At 48.1% G+C, this 24,280-nt stretch overlaps 1 protein-coding gene across 12 annotated transcripts in view; it reads right to left on the reverse strand.

The window, feature by feature from the left end:
• Git2 (GIT ArfGAP 2) overlaps positions 1 to 24,280 on the reverse strand; it is a 43,347-nt gene that overhangs the window by 18,642 nt on the left and 425 nt on the right. For 6 of the 12 annotated variants that reach the window (XM_085837055.1, XM_085837052.1, XM_085837053.1 and 3 more), the window contains exons 2-12: positions 20,799 to 20,932; positions 18,612 to 18,724; positions 17,957 to 18,062; positions 16,121 to 16,207; positions 15,881 to 16,011; positions 13,097 to 13,191; positions 5,540 to 5,585; positions 4,434 to 4,482; positions 1,682 to 1,754; positions 1,340 to 1,437; positions 267 to 378 (exon numbers count right to left, since the gene is read on the reverse strand). In XM_085837055.1, the coding sequence (XP_085693181.1) occupies positions 267 to 378; positions 1,340 to 1,437; positions 1,682 to 1,754; positions 4,434 to 4,482; positions 5,540 to 5,585; positions 13,097 to 13,191; positions 15,881 to 16,011; positions 16,121 to 16,207; positions 17,957 to 18,062; positions 18,612 to 18,724; positions 20,799 to 20,932 (1,044 nt within the window). Of the gene's footprint in view, positions 1 to 266; positions 379 to 1,339; positions 1,438 to 1,681; positions 1,755 to 4,433; positions 4,486 to 5,539; positions 5,586 to 13,096; positions 13,192 to 15,880; positions 16,012 to 16,120; positions 16,208 to 17,956; positions 18,063 to 18,611; positions 18,725 to 20,798; positions 20,933 to 24,280 lie in introns of all 12 variants that reach the window. The other 6 variants (XM_085837054.1, XM_085837051.1, XM_021163985.3 and 3 more) reach the window with 1 other exon arrangement.

Consider the following 24,280-nt stretch of genomic DNA (forward strand, 5'->3'; position numbering starts at 1 on the left):
TTGGGTTAATTTCAACATGCCAATTTTTGGGGAAAATAAGTGATTATGAAAAAATACATATAAAACAAATGTGAATTATACTTAGTAACTTTGAGGTACTCCTTATTCTTCAGGATTCCAACAGGTACCTCTCTGTCGTAGTCTATTAGTGAGGAGACTCTCAGGATGGCTGTTCTTATGACTGCCCCATCACCTCCAGCTCGGGACTCCACAGTGCATCCCAGAAGGCCCAGGCACTCTCAGCTGGGGCTGGGCTGGACACTTGCCTTTTGACCTGGACAGAGGACTGCCCTGCTGTCTCCTCTTGGCGTCACTAAGGATGTCGATGACCAGCGTAGCAAACTCGTGGGCGTTAAACCGAGCTAATTTCTGTCTGCCCTAAGGGAGAGAAGAGAATGGAAAATATTACCTAGTGTAAGAATGTAAGCGCCAAGGGCGACAACGAGTGCCCAGGACTGCAGCTTACGCAAGGGTCTCCCAGCTCAATCACGGAATCTCAGCCACCATTGCTCTCTAGTCAACACTAATATTTCCTGTGGCAGAGGATTTAACATCTCCATTTCTACAGCAGGGATTACTGTAATGAATTATAAAATGGTTCTGGCTGTATAGCTCACTGCTGGGACACTTGACAAGCAAGGATCAGGCCCTGGCTTCGATCTTCAGAGCTGCCAGAATAGAAAACTTCTAGTCCCAGTGATTTAATTTGCAGTGCGTGAGAAGTGAATCTGGAGGGACATCTCTGACTTTAGAGATGAGGTGGGTCTGCTCTTACAGTCAGCCATTATTCAGCACCAACCCCTCTCCTCCTTCCCTCCCTCCTGTCAGAGGCTGAGGCTCCCTTCAGTGCTCTGTTGTTATAGACAGCAGCACAAGGGTGGAAACCACATGTATGCGCCTGCTTCCATTTTATTGGAAATAGCCTTAACTGAGGACTCCTTTGTACATCTGAGGCTTCAGATCACCTGGAAAACAAATTACCCCACTTCGTTCTCTCCACTTCCCCTCCACCATCTCTGTCATGGTCTTGCTATGTAGTCCAGGCTAGATGCCAGCTTGAGGTCCCCCTGTTCCAGCTTCCTGAGCACCAGGACCCCACCAGAAGCCAACAAGCCACCCACAAGCTTGGCAGTGGCATGGGACCCCCATGCTCCCCGACAACTTGGAGTCTCCTTTACGATCTTTTATCCTTTCTCCTCATGTTTGTGTGTCGTTTGTATTTCTCTTACCAATTCTCACATTGTCTGTTTCCGTGTATGTCCACAAGGACACCAAATATCACGCCATCAGTCACTGCCCAAATAATACTATTAGTAACTTTTCATACAGAGCCACTTGCCTGGTTTCGTGTGGAGGAGTACTCGGGGTTGACTGGAAGGAAAGGGACGACGGTCGTCTCGGTTACCAAGGTACTGTGGTTCTGTGTGGCAAGCCAGACTAGCCGGAAGAAAGGAAAAGCCGGAAAGAGAATCTCAACACACCTGCGGCGGCACGGCTCTGCTGAGAGGCATAGCTCATGCACTGGGCGGGAGACCTGGGGAAGCCCACCTCGGAAGCCAACTCGAGCAAAAGCACGTGTCTGCACATGGGCTATGAGGACAGGGGCATCTAGACAAGAAGAAACCCAGGCCAGCAGCTGGCCACCGCCCACCGGGAGTAGGTAGGCCGCATGCTAAGTCACCTGCATCTGTCTCTCGCCTGTCAACTTCGTCGTACACATCCATGGCAAGTTCTTCAAACAAATGATTACTCAGCTGAAAGTAAACATATCAGGGACACAGGGACAGCAGTTAACACGGGAGCACGCCTGTGCCGGCCTCACCCTTCATCTTGGGGCGGGTGTGGGGGGGTGTTCCTACTCAAAGCCAGCACTAGAACAGCATTTCTCAGGCCCTGCTCTTTGACACACAGGCTACTGCCACAGAGAAGGCAAGAGTAACTTGTTACAAACCCTCTCACACACAAGTCCCCGCCCTGCTCCCTGTGTCAGCCAGCACCCCAGAAGTCTGCTGTCCGGAGAACTTATGTCTGCTCTACAACAGGAAGGGGATGGCGACGGGGCTCAGCATCAGGACTTCTGCCCAGGCTGTGCAAGGCTATGGATTGGATGGCTGTACTGCTGGGGTGGGGAAGGATGCTACTGTGCACTGTGCAACAACATGCGTCTCAGAGAGGCTTCCTATCAAGCAAAGCACAGCGTGATCCCCCCCCCCCCCCCCCGCCCATGCCGCTTGCGCTGCAGTTCACAGCGCAGCCCCACAGACCAAACTTCCATACAGCAGCCAGGAACTGGAGGACTATCCAGGTCTCCCCACGGAGGCAGGCTGAAACCCCAGCCTCGGGGTCTGGCTCCTCTGTCATCCTGCAACTCGAGGACTATGGCCTCTTTACTGCTTTGCATCCTGTGCCTTTACTGACTGCCTCGTGCCCCGTGTAAAAAAGCAGAGTATGAAATTCTGCTCCTACAGTTTCGAGAAAGAAAAAAACGATAGCGTGGGAAATAAAGGCTGAGGGGTATGCCAAGTGCTGAGCATGCGCTGGCCGAGAGCGAGGTGACTGAGGATGGTGCCATCTTTCTTTAAGTTCCCTAGTGCCCTCGGATTAACTGATCATTCAAAATAAACCCCACAGAAGGCGCTCGCTGAGGACCCTGCACGGGTTTGGACTGAAAGCTGTTTTGTTGTCACTCATGGCCACATGGCAGAACTGCTCAGGGCCAGTGGCATCTTAGACACAGTGCTAAGGACACCATCCAAAGCCAGCAGCGAGGACAGGACAGAATTCACTACTGTCTTACTTTACAGACAAGGACATCGAGGAACAGACATTTTCATAACTCAAGAATACACTGGGTTTTTGTTGTTGTTGTTGTTATATTTCTGTCAGTTTTTCACTAGGGAGGAAGGAGAGGGTATGAGACAGACTCAGGAAGGGAAGGAGCAAGGAAGAGAAGGATGGAAAAGGGCAGAGCAGGGGATGAGTGCTGCCCTGCGCTGCTAAGAGCAACCACCTATGAGGAGGGCCAGGATGCCCAACAGGGATGCCCACCTATGAGGAGGCCCTGGGATGCCAGCAGGGCAGACAGTGTCCTCTTCCCAGCACTCCTGTTGGAAGGGAGACTGTGCTTTGGGGGCTGCCGTGAGCTGGGCAAGCCTGACACACAGCCTAAGGTCTTAAGGGCATAGGAAACTATACCCAAGGTATGTATTTAATGCCCACCCCATAACCTCAGGCTTCATGTGGTATCCAGCCCAGCCAACAGACAGAGCAAGGAGGAGTCTGATGCCAGGTATACCTGTAGTTTGCTTACAAACTACAGTAAGGACAAGGAAAGCACTCGCTCTTGCGCTGCCTCGAAAGCTTAACATCTTATTTATCTACTAGGTGGCTTCCTTAAGAAAGGCATAATACACTCAAACACACAACTATAGATACAGAACACAGAGACACCAAACAAATTGCATAAAACATTTATTTCACAGTATAATTAAGTACTAGGAAGGATAAATCCACTTTATGTGATAGTGATATCATATGAGGCTCTAAAATCTCTGTGAAAGGGAAGGAGGGAAACCACAGGGCAGGAAACTGGGCTTTGCCCACACATGGAAGCACCAAGTTCTAAGTCTAAGAGGAGCCAGCACCAGACAAGGCAAACACGCAGGCACACGTCCTGGAGCAGGGCTCCAAGGCAGTGACTTTTGCCCTCAGAGAGCTGATTCACAGAGCTGCCCCAACAATGCACGCACACCTAACCAGAGGGGAAGGAAGTTGGTGCCTAAGGGTCTTTAAAGGTCACAGGAAGAAGCAGAGACTCTTGGTTCTGATGCAGGGACCACTGACAACAGGTAAGGAGTGAAATCTCACAAGGTGAGCAGGAAGCACCTGGTGAGGCATCATGGGAAAGACAGACAAAGGGCCTCTTGCCGGAAAGACAGAGTAAAGTGATCTTGTGACCTGCAGGGCTGGGTAAACCCTGAGCACACACAATGGTTCCAGGCCACAAGCTCTCAGCCGCATAAATTTACCAAGCTCTAGGAACGGTGTATGATTGATGGGCAGGAGTCACAGTACTGCAGTGGACGGACATCCAGACTCACTGTCCTACCAGCAGCTACTATTAGTCCTCAGTATCCCGTGTGAGTAACATAACAAATGCCAAGAAGGGGTGCCCCGCACACCCCAGGACCCCAAGACACACCCACAACTTTGGTTCTCTACCATCACAGGCAAGGGCTGCATTTTTAACAGAGAAGATCACGGGTTGTTTGAAGTAGTCAGCGGACTGGATATACTAAAGTGCTTTTGGTCTTGGTTACTGCATTCACACCAGACAGCATGCGTCTAATTTAGCTACTATGATGCAATAGGTAACGGACTGACAATAGGGACCAAGGGTTCCATACTGGGGTTCCTAGGGAAGAGATACTCACAGATTGAAGTTTCTTCTTTGCAGCTTTTGCCAACTCAGACAAATCCAGGCTGCTAAGAAAATGCACAAAACCATTAAGCCAGTGCACAGACACTGCCGTGACCTCACTAGAAGACTAAGACACCCGAGGGATGAGACAGCCCTGTTTATGGAACGATTCTGTAGCGGCAGAGTCACTGAAGACTTAGACACTTTGGTCAGGACTCTTAGAGACCCAATAGTCAGGTAAGAGCAAACTGCCCCACGGCAGGGTGGCAGAAGCTATCACTCGCTCTTCAGTTCTTCTCTAGGCCTCGGGGTGTGGCTCAGTGGGAAAGCCTGTGTCCAACGTGTGAGCCACTGCATTCCACCCATGGCACAAAGGGAAACAAAAGTCAAGACAAAACGGAGAGGAAACAGAAAAGGCAGAAAGACAAGCTCACAGCTACAACAGCAGTGAATCGGGGTGTGTGTGTGTGTGTGTGTGTGTGTGTGACAGTCACTGCACCTTACAGGCTGGGGACATGGCTAAGGACTTTTTATCAGCTCATGAACTAAGGGTGGCTTTTATGTTTTTAAACATTTTGAATAGAGAAGGAAAAAGAACATTCATTTCTCTCTTTCCCTTCTTCCTTTCCTTTCCTTTCCTTTCCTTTCCTTTTTCTTTCTTGCCCCTCTCGCCCTTTTTCTTTCTCATTTCTCAAATGTACAAATTCATCCAGCCTGTAACCCTAAGAGCCCACGGACACGCCAGAGGACATGCTGAGCAGCTGTGACACGCTGATAGCCCACAGATTAGTGTGAAGTGCGCCAGGGCCTGTCAAAGGCAAAGCAGACCGTGTTTCCTGACACAGAAACACCTGTGACTATAACCTATAGACACAAAACAGCAGGACAACTGGACAAACAGTGGAGGCATCCCTGGCTGCGACTCTGCATCAGTGCAACTGTCCTTTGGGCTCTTTCCAGGTTAAGTTTCACACGGTAATTTACTTACAGCCGTCTTATTTTCCAAAGTGAGTAGCCGTAAAAGAGAAAAATGTATGAGCTCTGTTAAACACAACATACAATGCACTTGAATACTGTAGACAAGGCGATAGTGGGTACGTAAACCAAACTGGTCCTTACCTGTCTGCCCTCTGAGGGATTAGAAAGTGCTGTCCGCTTTTATGATCTAAAACAGAAACCAGTTATGCTCACATCAATTTTGAAATCACCATTTTTTTCCAGTTTAAGTTTTCCCATTAGCCATTTTCCATAACCAGGTGCCACGTGGGACAACAGAAAAGTCTTGAGATTGGCTGCGAGTTCCCTGAAACCCGCCCTGCTCCAGACATCACTCAGTAAAAACTGCTGAGGAGCTCAGTGCAGGCTCTGTCACTGTCAGCTCCTGGTGGCAGATGGCAGAGCTGCCCTGAGCCTGGGAAAGGAAGGCAGCCAGGGCTGAGCAGGCCTGCTCTGTGTGCGGCTCTGGAGGGACCCGGCCTGGCCATCTGCTGAGTTCTGTGTCCTTCCCTAGCTTTCAGAACACGGATGTCCATCCCAATGACAAAACCACTCCAAGCACCTTTCGGGTTTCTGTGTGCAATCGGTTTACCCTCTGAGGCAATGCCCGAGAGCAGGAGCGCAGTGTCCGTGTCCGTGTCCGTGTGTGTGTGTCCGTGTGTGTGTGTGTGTGTGTTTGTGAGCGTGCGCATGCATCTTACTTGGTAGGAAGCTGCCATTTCTTCAGCACTTCTGCTGTTCTATATTCTGAACAGCAAGCGGAGTGCAGAGTTCACAGCACAGGGGAAGCTCAGGTAGAGGGACTGAGCTACAAAGGAAGACCCCTTGTCTCCTGACACAAACACTAAAAGCAGCCCTGCCCACCGCTCCCAGTGTTCTGTGCTCAACAGTGTGAGACTCACAGTTGTTCCATGCCTCACCCAAGCTATACTCCTGGTTCTGGGCAGCATTACAGTGTGTGTGCTTTTAATGTGTGTTTCTGAAGGAAGGATATGTGCCCGGGGTGTTATTGTTACTTGCCTGTTTGTCTGTTTTATTGCTATTTATTACCATCTTCAGGTTTTGCTTTTTTTTTTTTTTTTTTTTTTGAGATGGTCTTGAACTCTAGGGCAGAGGAAATGTACCGGAGCCTGGAGATGGCTCAATAGGCAAACCCTCTGGCTGCTAAAGTCAGCTGTGGTTGCAAACACCTGCATCCCAGCACTCCCTTGGGGAGATGGGAAGTGGAGACAGAAGACTGCCTGTCATGGGTCAGCTAGGCTGGAGTACAGTGCAGAGACAAGATTCAAGCTGAAGAAAATGGAGAGAATTGACTTCAGTAAGCTGCTGCGAGTGTAAACACACGCGCACACGCATGGTACTGCATACCAATAACCCTAGCCCTTAGGTGGATGACCCAAGTTCAAGGTCACCTACAACCACAGCAACTTTAGAGAGCAGCCTAGGTGCAGGAGATCCTGTTTCATTTCTTCTTAAAATTTGTTTATGTATATGCCTGTTTTCCCTGCATGTATGTCCGCATATCACATGTGTGCTTTGTGCCCACAGAGGCCTGAGGGCAAAGGCTCTCTAGGAACTGGAGTTGTAAGCAGTCCTGAGCCAGCACGCGGGTGCTGGGAACAGAATCCAGGTCCTCTCCAAGAGCAGCAAATGCTCTGGACTACCGAGCCAGCTCCTCAGACCCCACACACCATCCTGTTTTAGACAGGTTTCTCTGTGTAGCTCTGGCTGTCCTGGTCCTCCTGGCTCTGCCTCCCAAGTGCTGAGATTAAATACTTCCTCCCCACTTCTCTTTCCATCCTTGTCAGTTCTTTAGAGCAGGAGCTTGGGGTTCTGAAGCTGGGGGTGATGCTGCACACCTCTAATCCAGGACTTGTGGGCAGGGCAAAGAGGGCAGCATGAGTCTGAAGCCAGCAGGGTATAGGCGAGTGAGCTGCTCACAGAAACAGAGAGCACATGAGAGTGAGTGCTTTTGACAATCACACATAATTAATCTAACAACTGAGAACTTTAATCCAAGATCACAGCCCCTCCATAGCTTATAGCTTTAGCGTTTGTAATTATCTTCTTGAAATTATTGTCTGAGTATGCTGCCTTTTAGTTCACTAATGCCCCGAACTACATTAACTGGTTTTCTTCTAAAACTTTTTTAAAAGTTTATGTATATGAGTGTTTTGCCTGCGTACCACGTATGTACCTGGGTGCCCAAGACGGGGCCACATCCCCTGAAACTGGAATTACAGATGGCCGTGAGCCAACTTGTGGGTGCTGGGAACTGAACCTGGGTCCTCTGTGAGAGCAGCAGGTCTCTGACGACCACGCCTTCGCCCAGTCACACTGACTGACTTCGGTTCGTTGTGTCCACTGGTTATGGTGCATCTTTCCATTTTACAGATTGCTGGATTTACTGTTTGCTGAGGATTTTTCTGTGTATGGGGAACCCCCCCCATACCCACCTTTCCTCTTCCCTCTTGCTGGGTTTGGTACCCCACTAATCCACTCACACAAACCCACAAGCACTCTCTGTTCTTATTCTCTCTCCTGAAGAGACTTATTTTGATGTCTTTTGCTTGTATACATCTGTGCACTCTCATGTGCCTGATGCCCCCACAGAGGGCAGAAAAGCAGGCAGACTCCTCTGAAACTGGCTGCCATGTGGGTGCTGGTGCCAAGCCATCTCTCCAGCCCCTCTTCCTATTTTTTTTAATTTATTCATTTTTATTTCATGAGCATTGGTGTTTTGTCTGCATGCATGTCTGTGTGAGGGTGTCTGACTCCCTGGAACTGGAGTTACAGACAGCTGTAATCTGCCATGTGGTTGCTGAGAATTGAACCCAGGTCCTCTGGAAGAGCAGTCAGTGCTCTTAACTGCTGAGCCATCTCTCCAGCCCTTCTTCCTACTTCTTGAACCTGACATTTTCATTAATGGGATGTGTTGAGGTACAAATTGAAATTCTTGAAAAATACAGTTGTACAGGGCTGGGGAGGAAGTGTCTTTTAAGTATGCAAAGGAACATACATATAAAATCATATATGGGGCTGGAGAGATGGCTCAGTGGTTAAGAGCACTGGTTGCTCTTCCAAAGGTCCTGAGTTCAATTTCTAGCAACCAAATGGTGGCTCACAACCATCTGTAATGGGATCTGATGCCCTTTTCTGGCATGTACAGAAAGAGCACTCATACATGAAATAAATACATCTTTTAAACATAATTGTATTATTATCTTCGCATTGTTTCTAGTGAAGATTGATTTGAGAGCTATACTTTTTTCATATCCAAGTATTTAATGCTACAAACTTCTTGTAAAGACTGTGTTAAATAAACTCCATAAAGTTTCCCCCATCCCCTGTTTCTGAGACGGTCTCACTATGTAGCCCTGGTTGGGCTGGCACACACTATGTGCACTAGACTGGCTCTGAATTCACAGGCATCCCAAGTGATGGGATTGATGGTATGTACCACCAGGCCTAGCTAATACTGCAGCTTTTGATACTGTATTTTCATTTAGTTGAAAATACCTTTGATCCAGGCATGGTAATACACACATGTAATTCCAGCACTTGGGAGGCTGAGGAAGGACTGTGGTGAGTCTGAGGCTAGCCTGGGCTACCACATGCTATCCTTTCAAAACAACTATCCAGCCCCAGATACATAATATGTATGACACTAATTTCCCTTGAGATTTTCTTTTGAGACCCATGGATGACTTAAAAATGTGTTGCTAAGCTTCTAGGTGATTGAAAATTTTGATTTTCATAAATTTCTAGCTTAGTTTTATTAGTCAGAGAATAAACTTTGTAGAAGTTTAAATTCTTTGGAGTTGCTAAGGTTTATCATTCAGAACATGACTCACCTTGCTGAAGGTGAACTTACAGAGCCGTGTGTGGAGTCTGCATTAAGTACTGCATTCTCACCTTCCTTTCAGCTCCACAGGCAGGGTTCATGTACTTTGTGCATGTGGATGCATGTGGACGCATGTGCATCAAGGCATGCACATGCAGGGTGGAAGACATCAAGAATCAGTCCTCTCCTTCCACCAGTTGGGACCTGAGGCTGGAACTCAGGGTGGCAGGTGCCTCTGCCTGCCGCCACCTTGGAGGCTCGCCTTTGGGTCTGTGGACACCGGGATATGTGACCTGGAGCGCTGCCATTGCCTATGCAGGCACTTTGTCACTGTCTCTCGACCCTCTCTGTCTTTGCTGAGGTCTGCTCTGACCCAGGCAGGTCATATCTGCTTCATTCAGGGTGGTGCAGCCACAGACACAGCCTGCTGCCATCACAGCCACAGTAGCCTTGATGTCTGCATGGACAACCGTTTTCTATCGTTTGGTGCTGACCTCGTCGTGGTATAGACTTGTGCATACTGTACAGCGCAGCTCTTGCTCTGTAACTCTTTTCTGACACCACTACTTTTAAAAGTCTCTTTAGACCATTAACAGTCACTGCAAACACAGTTTTGGAATTATGTGTTTGGATTTATGACATTTTATTATTTTCTGTTTAAGCGTCAGGTTTTTTCCTTTTTGTTCTGTTTTTGAATATTTTCAATAAAGATCTTTCGATTATTTAAGTACTGCTTCACAATGTGTTTTGTTTCGTTTTTATCTCTAGGTTTTTTGATCGCACATTGTTGTGCGATCTGTCTTTCGGTGGCTATGGGTTACAGGAACTACGCACACCTTGTCTACTTAGAAAGGTCACTGTCCAGCTCCGCCCACTCTTTCCCCTTCCTCTGCACTGCCCTGCACTCTGAGCCTGCTGTGCACCCACACGAGAGCCTCTGCCGTCAGCGGCCACACGCCTGCAACCCGGGCTACTGGGCTTCCATGCACTTCTTGCTGGGCTGCTCTTCCATCCTTCTATGCCGTCCTCAGGCCCACGCTGACCTGAGGAACCTTCTCTACTTCTGCTGCTAGAGCAATGAAGTCTTATAATCCTCATTTAGCAATGTGTTTAATTTGTCTTCATGCTAAAGGCTTTGCTGGATATGGAGCCCTGGGCCAGCAGCTCTTTTCTTTGGCCACCTGAATTATCATTCTTTTAAATTAAATTCCATTTAATTTCCTTTTCCTCTCAGTGACTTCTGAGAAGCACCAGGTGCTTCAGATTCCACATCAGAACGAGGCCCCTTCCTACCCTGTTACTCTTAGTTTCATAAAGCATGCATGCCATTATGTGCACACCTATGCTTTGCCTGCACATACATGAAAGCACCCATTGTGGCCGGTGGCTGCGGGAGGCAGAAGAGGGCTTCGAATCTCCTAAAACTTGAGTTACAGATGGTTGTGAGCCACCGTGTGGGAGAGAAAAACCAACCCTAGATCTTCTACACAGGCATCCAGTGCTCTTAACTGCTGGGCCAGCTCTCCAGTCCCTCTACTCTCTGCCCTTCTGCCTCTGCTTCCAAGTGCTGAGACCTAAAGGTAGGAAACTCACTTCCACTGCTTTAAATAAAATTAATTTTGAGATTATAATTATATCATTTTTCATTTCTTTCTCCCTGAAGCCCTCAGACATCCCTCCTTGCTCTTTCAAATTCATAGCCTCTTTTTATCATTAATTGCTGTTGTACCCAGATATGTATATACCACCACAGCTTTCTGAGACTGGGCCTCTTACCTAGGACTGGTTGACTGGTGAGACTCACTGGCCAGCAAGCCCCAGTGATCCCAGTGTCTCTGCTTTCCCAGTGGTGGAACTTACAGGCATGTGTCCCACCTGGTTTCTTATATGGATGCTGGAACAAGCACAGGTCTTAGGCTTGCAGAGCAAGTCCTTTATCCCTGCAGCGTGCCCGCCCCATTCTTCTAGTGCTTCCCCACAGGCCCAATGCATGCTGCCACTGGCTCTTTCTCTTGTGCTAGGGACTGAGCCTTCCACATGCCAGCTAACCACTCTACCATGAGCTACATCACTTCCTAGTCGCCTATTTTTAATTATGTTTTGAATATTTCTAGCCCTCTATTAAATCTATTAATCTGGAGTTAATATTTTACGTACTATAATTTATTTTATTTTTTGATTTTTCGACATTTTTCTCTATGTAGTTCTGGCTGTCATAAACCAGGTTGGCCTCGAACTCAGGGTCTGCCTCTGCCTCCATAATTAAAGCTATGTATCACCACTGCCCCACTGTAATTTTCACTTCTAACATCCTTACTAGGTTATTCTGTCTTATGTGCCTTTTTTTCCTTTTGAAAGAATGCTCATTGCTCTTCAGCCCACGCTCTTACTAGCTGGTTAAAATGCTTCTGACAATTCCAACAGGACAACTCACGGGAGCTGGCTCTCTATCATGTGCGTCACAGGATCACTCGGGTCACTGGGTGGCCCATTCTCTTTACCTGCTGACCACCATCTGGCCCCAGGCCTAGCGCCTGTTCACCTAGTACCTGCTTTCTCCATGCAGCCCTTGGTTTTCCCAACTCTTTCTCTCCTGAGTCACTATGGACGGAATCTGGGATATTCTAAACATTGTATTGCAAGACTCTGGGCTTCTTCAACATCTATGTCAAGTGTTATTTCTGTTTTTAGCAGGCAACAGGGCAGGCTGGGATTTGCCTACTAAGCAGGCAGCAAGAGAAACACAATCCATATTCTTTCATGCTGGTGCCCAGACATTTATACATCTGTGCTGTACACTGCCATTGCTGTGTTTAGAAAGAGCGGGAAAATAAAATGAAACAACCCAGAGGAACCTTCTTGTCTGTCTGCTTTAGGTCTCATTTCTGAAATCGGAAAGAGAAGGCCTCTTTGTACCTGCAGCTCCGTATCACAGGCCACCACTGCATCCACAGAAGGAAGATGCTACAAGCTTGATAGGACTTTGGGTCTTGTTATTCTTAGTTCAGATTTGCTTTTCAAAGCTAAGCATTTTGTCCATAGTTTTTAGTTCCATTCAGAAGGAGAGATGGGCTAGCGTATGCTTGCTCTACCTTGCCCCCAAATGGCTCCTAATGCTACTGCACAATCAGAGAAAGGAATCTGCACACAGGAATGAGGTGGCTCAGGATTACAAGTACTCATGGCCACTTCTGACGACCTAAGTGTGATTCCCCAGAAACCAAGAGAGAACTCCTGCACGTTGAACTCTGCCCTGTGTGTGATCATACACATATACATGCGTGTGCGTGCACACACATCCCACAGTATGTGCTCCTCCACAGACGTGTTTTTTAAATGGGGTTGGCAATGTCTCTGCATAGGGCTGTAGAGACAATGCTTGAGGCTTTGTGTTTATCTTTATCCCTTATGAGAGGGATAAAGAATAATTTCACTTCGTGAGGCGAAGAGAGAGTGAACTAGGCCGAGCCTGTCCTCAGCACTCTTCTAGTGATGAAGGCTCTAGCTCTGCGCTTCCACTGCATAGTGTGTAGTATGCAGGAGGGTTTCGAGGGGAAAAGGGCAGGGGGAGATGATGTAATCACAGTATCTCAAAAAAAATTGTAAAAAAGTTTAAAACCAGCTGAAGGTACAGAGAAAGCTGCAGGCAAAGCTGAGGTACATCATGAGATGCTACCTAAATGCAACACAAACATAAAAACCCTGACGTTACACTGTCCACCCAAATACAAACCCTATTGACGGTCATCTTCTCTTTCTGTCTTTTCAAGTAACAATGCCGTCCTGACTTGTCCCTCCAGATAAGAGGCGAGCAAGGCTGCTCTCCTCTCACTCACCTGGTTTCCGGCCGCAGAGGTAGAAGGCCAGTCTATCCGTCAGCTCGTACTGTATTTCTACAAGGCGTTCTGCCAACTCATGGTGCCCTCCTTGCCTACCAAGAGAACAAAGCAGCATTGACTCAGCTCACCGCCCACCAGCCGGGTCAGAGCGCACAAAGCATTGGGATACCTGAGCAGCTTACCAAGCATGGCTGGCTGGAATACTGTGCATGGCGGACCATCACCATCACTTTCAGTCCCTCTGGAAGCTGGGGCTCCCACCCAAGGTCCTTTCTTTCTTTATGGCATAGGAGAGTGCATTTTATGCACTTAAGAACTTAGGAGAGGGGCAAAAACTGACTTCATTTAACGAGGTGATGGAAGAGGTTCTACAGCTAGCTGGAGTGTTCCCAGAATACAGACCCTTGGGAATTCTGGGTCAGTCAGGACAGGATGGCCCCAGGCGTCAACACCCTGGAGAAGCCCTTCCTTCACATGATCCTGATGCACTCGGTCAGCTGGCGCCAGATCAGTCCAGAAATCCAAAATCACTGAAGGGCTTCAGGCAGACTGACCCACTGCAGAGCTTGTCCCCGCGGCTACTCCCCTGCGGCTACTCCTGCCTCTGCATCAACAGGAAACAGCACTGCCTTTCTTAACTCTCAGCCAAGCTGCCTGGGTCCTTCAGTGTAGAAGTAAACTGTGACACTGTGACGCGGACACGCTACTCCATGCAAAGTGCACAAGGAAGCAGGGTGACTGATAAAGCGTCTGCTGTGGATTCTGCTTATCTCCAAACATCAATCTAGCTTTAGCCAGGTTCTCTCTCCACACAATTCTTCCTGACCAACGACACACAGACGTCCACCAGACAGCGTCTCAGCCTGCGTCCATGCACCCGGCAGAGCTCTCTCTCAGGGGGTGAAATGAAGCAGCACGGTGGGACCTCAGTGCTGATGAAGCGCTGCTAGTCTCCCGGCCTACACCTCACTGTCTCCTGGCCCATCTCCATGGGGATGAACACTCCACCTTCCCTCTCTGGAGGATACTTTAGCTCCTCCTTCACGGGTCCATATTCAACCAGCTCTTTAAAGACCATCTGAAGTAATGGATTCATTGGGGCCACCACAAGGAAACCACCTGACACATGTTCATTTTCTGCACGTGTGTGTGTGTGTGTACACGTCTATGGAGACTCAAGGCTTACGTCAGCAATCTCTCTCTACCCATCACTGAGGCAGGGTCTTGATGGAACTAGAATCTGATGGTACAGCAGTCTTACTCGTCAGCTAGCTATGGCCATCCTCTGTCTCTGCCTCCTATGATCAGAACAGAGTAGGCCCCCACTCCTCCACGGCATTTGTGTGGTTTGAGGATCTAAACTCTGATCTTCATGTTTGCACAGCAAGTCCCCACAGCCCCTAACAGATGCCCTTTAAAAGGGATTATGTGTGTGACTGTGAGTGTGTATCATGGCATGTGTGTGGCTCAGGAGATGACTTCTGGAGTGGGCTCTTGCTGTCCATCCTACTGATGGCAGCAGGGTCTGCCCAGGCCATGAGAGCTGCCTCACACTTTATGACTCCCCTCTCTGCTTCTCGTCTAGCTGGGCTTACAGATGTGGGAGCCCGCACCTGGCTCTTCCTGTGGACTCTGAGGACCACACGCAGAATCTTAAGGCAGCGGGGCTTTTCTCGACTGAAGCCCATGTGCTTTTTAAGACCCACTGTCAGCCATGCATGGTAGTTCACACATGTGATCAGAGCCCGGGGAGGGCGGGCAGCACAGCAGGAAGACTGTTTTGAATTCAAGGCCGGCCTGAGTTACAGAGTCACACAGTCTTACAAAGGAAAACAAAACAAAACATGGCTGTCCATTTTGAAAACAAATCATATATAATCTTGCCTCAAACTTCTCAAAAATTTATTAATCATCTCTTCCAGAGAAGTAAGTGCTAGGACTCTAGAACAGACTTTTGTCATTTCCCATGGCATCCTTTATGACATAGAATGTGATCCTTCATAGTTAATAAAATAACAGGGAAAACAAGGAAAGCTATCCATCTTTCATCAGTTACATGTTAAAGGCTTTAACATTGATTAGGCCCCATGAAGTCCCCTTATGCAGCCCCAGATACTTAGGAGAACACAGTAACAGGCTTGTCCAAGATCTGCCTGTCTTAACCTTGCCCACAGACAGCAGGCAGGCCAGGGCTGCGGCACTGTGCCGGTTCCAACCCAGTTCTGTTCTTCATGCTTATAGGAAAACACACCACTCAGTGAGCCATTTCCCTAGCCTTCTCTAATTATTTCATTTTAAAAATTAAGATGTGTTGATTTTTACATATACAATGCTCTGTCTGCTCATAAGTGTACCGTGTGTGTGCCCGGTGCCCTTGGAGGTCAGAAGAGAGTGCTGGATCTCCTGAAATTGGAGGTACAGATGAGGCACTGTGGTTCTGGAAACTGAACCCTGAACCCCAGTTCTCTGCAGAGCAGATGGCAGTCTGAACCACTGAGCCCACTCTCTAGCCACCCCCACTCCCAGTTCTTGATCCCTGATCTGTATGCTATAACCTGAAAACCACTGTACTATGACAACCGGATATTAACCACACCAGCTAGGACTCTGCAGTCCTTTCATCTTGTCTGTCTCAGCCGACACACATTTGAAACATCTTCATCAACAAAATAATAGAATGGAAGTCTTTAAAGGGGGTAAACACAAGCCATACCCAGCATAGTCGCTTAGCAAGGAAAAGGACGGTCAGCACGCAGTGCAGTGAGAACCTCAGCCTCTCACCTGGCATAGTCAACAGGCGTCTTCCCACTAGAATCTTGTGTGCCTGGGTCAGCTCCGTACACGGCCAGTAATTCAGCCTGTAAGGTCTGTCCTGCTTTGGAGGCGACGTGGAGTGGAGTGCTGCCTTTTTCCTAAGAGTTATTAATAAGAAGTAGACAAAAAGAACAAACTGAGCAGACCTGGACTATCCAAACATAACTCAGCTTCCGTTTAATATCTGAATAATTGACATTTTCGTACAGGATGAAAGAAGTTGGCTTGGGCTCCTAAAGACAACAGTCTCAGACAGGTCTCAAGGTTCCCTGTTCTCACACTTGAATGGAGTTGCTGAAAAACAAACAGAAAGAGAGTAATGTCAGAAGGTCAGGAGAGCTGCGCCCGAGCTGCTGGCCGCGCGCTCTACACCACTAACAGGTCTTGTTTGGCTCAGGAAGATGGCTGGGATGGATGGGTGGGTGAGTTCTTTGCTGTTTACAATGACTTCAGGCTGCAGGTGGGTCTGTCAGTTTACCAACAAGGAGCTTGGACTGCCAAGGCCAATCTGCCCAGACGCAGGACTTGCCAGTAAGAGGTACAACCATAAACCCAGCAAGAAGCACTTGACCAGGAGGTGGTGGTGGTGGTGGTGGTGGGGGATATGGATTTCAAGGTCTACCTCCCTCCAGCTGTGTGTTCTGAGAAAACCTCTGAGCAGAGGAACCTGGGTGCTACGGTGCCCTCTGCCAGGAGGGTTATGGTGTGGACTGAAGGAGACAGGAAATGATTCAAAACTCAGCTGCTGCCACAGCACGGATCCCAGCGGCTCCAGCCACCCGCGGCACATGCTGGCCACCTGCTCACGGCACTCACTATCCGTCTGTGCTGTTTGTCCACACAGCGATTCTGCCAGGCTGCGCTCAGTGGGAAGTGGGCCTGTGCACACTAAATCCGTATCATCACAGAAACATTTTTAAACTCCCAAAGAACAAATGGCTCTCTCCTTCAGGGCTACTCTACAACTGTCCTGACTGGCTCACAGGGCAGAGGAGTCCTACGGAACCAGTCTTTGTTTTTTTTTTTTTAATTTTATTTTTATTTTTAATTGTATGTATGCGTACATCAATGTACATTGAGTGCAGGTGCCAACAGAGGCCAGAAGGGGGTGTCAGCTCCCGGGAGCTGGCGTTAGATGTGCTGTGAGTCATCTCACGAGCCATCTGCAGGAACAGTGTGTGCTCTCAATCACTGATCCACCTCTCCAGCCCAAGTCATCGCTCTCTTCTTCTTTTTATTCTTCTTATTTTTACACACACACCCTTTAACACAGGACTCACTGTAGCCCTGGCTGACCTGGAACTCACTATATAGACCAAGCTGGCCTTGAATTCACAGCTGTCTGCCAGTCTCTGCCTCCTGAATACTGGGGACTAAAAAAAGATCTGTGCCACCACACCTGACCATGTTTTTTATTTGGTAAAAAAGGAAACTATTTACTCACTAGGAAAATCACTTACGTCTGTGCAGAATTAGTATTCTGAATTGTGCACACGCTGTCTTGAGTGAGCATCTAGTTCAAAGCACCGCTCAAAAAACTGTGATGTGCATTTGTACGGCATCTCTTAGAAACAGCCTAGGCCACAGGAAGGCACCGCTCACAGTGTAACAGACACGGCTGTGCTACAGCTCCAGGTAAGCTTTGCCTTCTGAGGATCCCTCCAGCCTTGAACCTGGACAGCTGAAGCAGTCGGCCTCCTTCCTCCAGCATTCTGCTCTATTGCAGATGCTAGGTTCTCGAGAAAACCTTCTTTGAAATGGCTATTATTCTCAAGTAAAAAACTTATCAAAATCTATGTGAAAACTGTACTGAAAAAGTACAAATTAATTAATCAATTAAATGAAAATAAAAGGGGAAAAAATACAGTTTCTTAGAAGCGTATTTTCCTTTTGTCCAGTGTGTCCCAGAGGAGGAGTGAATGCCACGGAAGGGAGAAAGGTCAGTCAGTCAAAGGCATGCGCGAAAGGCTGCTTCTTCCTCCTGACATGGCTTTAAGGGAAGCGGCCCATCTCACGGGCCCCACAGAGGCAGAGCGTGCCCACCTTACTGAGATCTTTGGCTGTCACGCTGTCATCCTCGCGGCAGGGCAATCGGTGGACAAACGCTAACATCTGATACTTGGCTCTGATGAATTCTGCTTTATTGGGGCTGGTTTGGAAACAATTAAGAACACAGTTCATTTAACAGCTCTGACACATTTCTCATTCTTTGTGCTGTAAGAAGAGGAAGTGACCCCCCCCCCCCACACACACACTGGACAGTAAGAAGGGCAAAGCTGGACTCCATTGCAGCAGAGCCAAAGGCCTGAGCTGATAAGAGAACGCCTGCACTCCCCAGCGCCTCTCTTCCCTTTACCTTTCTCAACGGGGCACCCTGAGGAAGCAGCATCTAACCCTGTGCCACAGGCCAGGCACTGCCAGAACGCGGCGCGGCGGCCAGCAGACAGAGCGCTCGGCTTCATCTACCTCATCACCCCGAGTCAGGGCCCAAGCCCTGGACTCCAACTGGAGAAATCACTGACTTCAATTGGGTGAGCATCCAAAGTTATGGTCCCCCTGCCTCCCTCCCTCTGCCTTCCTCACAGCAAATGCCCCAGGCACAGCCCACAGCCCCTTTGGAGGCTGATCAAAATAGCCACACTCCTTTCCACAGGGCCACTTATTGAGAAGAAATAGAAGTTATAACCACTCCACTCACTGAACTTTGTCCTGTGGGTTAGCTTTCCGCCTCCCACTCATGATAGAGGCAGGGTCCAGCAGAGAGTGTTCCCATATAGAGTTAGCACCGTTGTTGTACAAGGTCTCAACCATCTGAAAACAAGGAGTAGGAGAGGAGAGTTTATCCCACAAATATTCAAAAACAACCAGTAACAAAAAGGAAAAAACAGGGCTGCATGAAAAACACTCCATATCTGGGGACCTCCCGCCACTGGGTCTGACTGCACAGTGAGACCAGGGACTGGGCCGGGGACCGGGACGTCACTGTTCCTGACTGGCAGTGAGACCTTGGAGCTCCACAAGGGAGCCAGCTTTGTGTGTAGGATAGCCCAATCCCGGCTCCTTGACACACACCTGCCGTTTACCACTGTGCACACCACTCGCTCAATGCTTTTCATTAAATTCATCTATTTAAAATAGCTTGTTAATAATTATGTTACTTTCCTTGTACATGATTAAATAAAGTAATGCTAAAAGCACAGGTCTGCGTGCTAAGCTCTCTCACACCCCACTGTGGTCCTGACCCTCCAGCCCCACCCCACCACTTCAGAGTCTGTTGCCTTAAAGTCAACCCTAGCATTTTCTTTTTTGTTGTTGTTGTTTTTGTTTTGTTTTGTTTTTTGTTTTTTGTAGACAGGGTTTCTCTGTACAGCCCTGGCTGTCCTGGAACTCACTGCAGACCAAGGCTGGCCTCGAACTCAGAAATCCGCCTGCCTCTGCATCCCGAGTGCTGGGATTACAGGCATGGGCCACCACGCCCTGCTAACCCTAGCATTTCCAATCATTCATCTCTGGATCATCTGTAAATTCTAAAACTGTAAACAAACACAATGTGGGTGGAGGGTGCTAACCTTTCACGAGAATGGGCCTTTGGACACTTCTAACAGACCTCGTGTAGTTTTGGTTGTGGGCTAGCATTTAAAGGCTCAGCCATCTCTTCAGCCCCTAAGTAGAACTTTTAATAAATCTCTCTCAACTTCCTTTCCAACCAGGACTCCTAGAGCTACCCGGCTGCTGGTGCAGCTCTCAGGGCTTCTCATCAGTAACCCGAACCACTTGCTTTGGTCCCTTCCTTTGTGGGAGTTTAAGTACTTCTGTGCAGCTGTTACAGCTTTAGTGAGATGTGTATTAAGACAAATATCGCAAAACACAGGATTAATCCCTGAGTTCCAGGAGACATGAAGACTGTGTATCTCAAACAGAAGTACCGGGAACATGACATCAGATCCCAAATAAGACAAAGCCCCCTGACAAGTGTTAGGCATGCGATCAAAACACGCTCACTCAAGTCTCTGCCTGACAGCAAGAGCTTTTAAAAAACTTCAAATGCTGAAGCAATTTCTGAGGAATCCCAGTCTACGCTGCTATCAAAGCAGGAAAAAAAAGTTCTGAAAATCTAGGCAGGTACTCAGAAATTTGCCTGTTAATGAAAATTTTCTGGATCATTTATTACAGTTTATAGGAAAGAAAGACTTTAAAAAATGTCTGAGTGCTGCAGAGATGGCTCAGTGTTTAAATAAAGCATTTGCTGCTCTGGGAGAGGACTCGGGTTTGAGTCCCAGCACAGGTGTGGTTCACAACGCTCTGTAATTCCAGTGTCAGGAAATCCAGTGCCCTCTTCTGGCCTCTGTGAGCACACACACAAACACAAACACACACACACATGCACAAACACACACATATATCCATACATACATATATATAAAAGAAATACATCTAAAAAAATAAAATGATTTCTGAAGTTGGGCATGGTTGCAATTACCTTTAATCCTAGTACTTAGCAGAGGCAGGTGGATTGTCTATGAGTTCAAGGCCAGCTAGGGCTATATAGCAAGACTCTGTTTCAAAACAAAACACAGCACAACACAACAATTTCTGGTGATACTCTCTAGAAAGCCACCAGTGAAAACACACTAGAGAATTTAAGCTTTTATCGACACAGTCTATTGATATATCTGTCTATGGATAACTGAGTGTGGGGAACACAATTATGTTAGGTAAACAAAGAAAGGACAGACAATGACTTCAACACAGGCAGTACTTTATACTATACAGAGAGAGTAAACTTTTATAAGATTTAAGATGTTTAGTAGGCAGTATTTTAGTTGCTAAGCAACAATCACTAAAATATAATTTTCCAATTATGAGAACTCTTCCTATGGTTTACCTGGAGCAGGGTTGGAGGCCATGCTGTGTGTTTAAGATGCCTCACTTGGGAGATATGGCGCCCCAGGCTCCGATGGACACTGCAACACTCGTCACATATGAAAGTTCCCCTATTTACTGACGCCCAGGAAGGATCTGGAAAAAGAACAACCCCTCAGTGGCAAGGACACCAATTGGCTGCTGTGTACAGGATGGCAAAAAGTGATGTTTGGTTTTTAAGAAAAACAGAGCACATTTTTGTTGTTTTATCTGCTCCTCAGCCTAGGAGGCTGACGATCCCCCACCCGGACTGACCCATCTGCTAACTAGGCTGGCAGCTGCACACAGCAGTCACCTTCCTGTGCAGGCCACAGTCTGCAGCCTGGATGTGGGTGCACGCCACAGACTCGTGCTCTCAGGGGATGTTGGTTAGAGCAGCAGATTGAGGGAGCAGGGGTGGTTGCTCCGCTGGTTGCTTCCAGTGCTGGAGACTGAGCAGTGCGGGGACCTTGTCTGGGCTAGGCAAGCACTCTATGCTGACCTCCAGCTGGATGACCACATCGAGTCCCTTTTTGAGAATAACAGAGCTGTGTGATCCTGACACACACAGTGCGTAACAGTAGCTAAGGTAAATGGTGAACTTATTGCTGCCCAGAGCAGGAAGTCCAGACCCAGGTGCTAACAGAAGCCAGAAGAGAACTGCAGAAGCGCCCAGGCCCCCATGCCCCGGGCAAGCAAGGGTGGCCCACTCTGCTCAGAGAGACAATGCTCTATGCTAGCACTGCAGTTTTTGACCACCTGCTGGATCTGAAGGAAGGTACTTCAAACAAACAGACGGAAAACAAAAATGATGGTGTTTTGATTGAGTACAATACCTTTTTCCTTTAAAATCCCACAAAACTGCAGACAACCTGTCATATGAGGAGTAACCCACACTGGATGGGTAGGACGGATCTGTGTGAGTAAACTGAGCCCTAGAACTCCCATTTCATCAGACTCACGTGGGGTGACATTAGATGCTACCCCGGCTGCCTGGCCTAAGGGTTCAGTTTAAAATTCTTCAATGTCCACAAAAATCTCGGAAATGCATGTAGATCATTTTTACCATTTTTATGTTTATTCCAACCCTTTCAAACCATATAATGAAAAGTTACGGGATTTCAATCAAGGTGTACTGTGGTTAAGAGGGCTGGTTATGGAGACAAACAGTCCATGGTTTGAATCCCAACCCTGCCACGCCACCTCTTGTGCAACCTCTTGTGCAATCACCTGAGGCAAGCTGCGTGTGGACCAAACTGGAATAGTGATGTATCTATCTCACAGAAGGGACTATGTAAAGAATAAAAATAGAGTGTCATTTTGGCACAAGAATGGTGCATTTAAAATGAACTAGATTCATTAGAAACAAACAAGAAATCAGGGCTGAGGGTGTGGCTCTCCTAGCCATTGTCAGGGCCTGGCTTTGATCCCCAACACACAAAGGCAGACAGTGAAGCTTCTCTAAAACAAAACAGAAAGGGTTTCAGCCAGCTTTATCATAGGTGCTACCAGCCATTCTAAGGAGCAAGGGTAGGAAACAGGAGGCTTTGCTCGCAGATGTGTGACATCTCTGCTTTCTGCAGCAAGTTATTAATATTGAGACTGAAAGTGTGACTTTGCTTTTTATTACCAGAGGTCCACAGTACTCTTGGGGCAAACTAGTCAGGATAAGGATGACAATGTTTTAACGCGCACCACACAATGGTCTCCATTAATCACTTAAACACCATGGAACAGAAGCCCATGGAAAGAATACAGACGACACATAAAACTTAAGCTTTTACAAGTGAGGCTGCGTGAAGCTCCTCCAGTTCATCTAGAAGGCAGGACTTTTTTGTTGTTGTTTTTTTTGTTTTTGTTTTTTTTTTCCGAGACAGGGTTTCTCTGTATAGCCCTGGCCGTCCTGGAACTCACTTTGTAGACCAGGCTGGCCTCGAACTCAGAGATCTGCCTGCCTCTGCCTCCCAAGTGCTTGGATTAAAGGCGTGCGCCACCAAGCCCAGAAAGGCAGGACTTTTTAATCAGGCTCCAGGAACAACACAAATGGACTTCAAAAGTATCTGTGCCCCCACCTGTCTTCTGCAAACATTGTCCAGGAGAGTCAAATGTCTGTCTGAGCGTCTTCTGAGAAGGCCTTAGCATGAGGATTTCAAAGGAGCCCTATTCCTACAGGTAACCTTTCACCTGAGCTGGGCACAAAAGGCAGTACCCATTCCTAGCTGTTCCTCAGCCTTCAAGGTAGCTTCATTCTATTCAAAACAGGAAGTGACTCAAGCCTTTCTAGATGTTGGCATTCAAGACCTCTAATATGAAACAATAGAAAAGGCCCCAAAACACCACAAAATGGACAAGACGGTATCCGGGATGGCAAGGGGAGGCAGCCCGCCTCTGCCAGGGACCAATCCCTGGAGAAGTAAGGAACACGCATACCAAGAGGAAGTTTTAAGTTAGACATGAATCAACGGAACACAGGCAAGAAAAGAAGGAAGCGGAACACACAACATCGTTAGCGAAATAATAGTTTGTATAAAAGGGGCTTGCAGACAAAGCATCTCTTTTAAAAGTGCCCCTGCCTCTCCTTATCTTTCATTTGTTAACCTGTAGGACCCAGGGCCATGAAATAACCAGTACAGTTACAACCGTACCACTTAAAACCAGTCTCTGCTTCCAAATGACAGACGAAGAGAAAAATCTGTTGCAAACCGCTGACGTCCAATGGCTTATTAAGACTGTTTATTGACACTGCTACACCAGGAAAGTCATCAGATATTTGACTTCAAACCCGAAAAGTCCAAGGACCAAAGCAAGCAAGCAAGCAAGCGCGCGCGCGCACACACACACACACACACACACACACACAATCAGAATCGAGACCTGTCAGTTGGGTTCCAATTACAAAGCCAGATCCAATCTTCAAATCCAAATCCTATCTGCAGTTTAGAACAGTTTTGGCTGTTCGAAGTCGCTGTGAGCCACAGTGTGAGTCTGAAGCCAGACTGTGGCCGAAGGAACTACAAGGGTTTTGAACTGAGTTATCCAACGAAAGGAGCCAATCCCGGGGGAATGTCCATTGACCACTGCGCACTGCATTGGCGATAGTTTCCAGCGGTGGGTGGGGGGAAAAAACCCCGAGGAAATCAAGGTTTGAGCAAGAGAACGCATCGGTCCAAGGTCACGCAGAGGGAATATCGGGGGGCGTGGGGGGGAAGGGAGCACGGATCCTCAAACTTGCGCTCCCGACTTGGGGCAGGCAGTCTGTCCCCTTAGGAGCGGCCGCCCGGAGCAGGGCTGCCCTCCACCTGGGGCCCGTGGGGCGGCGCAGCGGGCGATCGCGCACTCGCGCGGGCGGGGCGGGAGACCGGGAAGGGGAAACACCTGCAGCCTCCGGCCGTCCCCGTCTGACTCCTGTCACTTGGCCTTCCCGGGCTGCCTGTCCCGTTCGGTCCCGTCCCGTCCCGTCCCGTC

The sequence above is a fragment of the Mus caroli genome, unplaced genomic scaffold (genome assembly GCF_978045245.1).
Source record: "Mus caroli unplaced genomic scaffold, Mus_caroli_1 scaffold_4, whole genome shotgun sequence".
NCBI classification, from domain to species: Eukaryota; Metazoa; Chordata; class Mammalia; order Rodentia; family Muridae; genus Mus; species Mus caroli.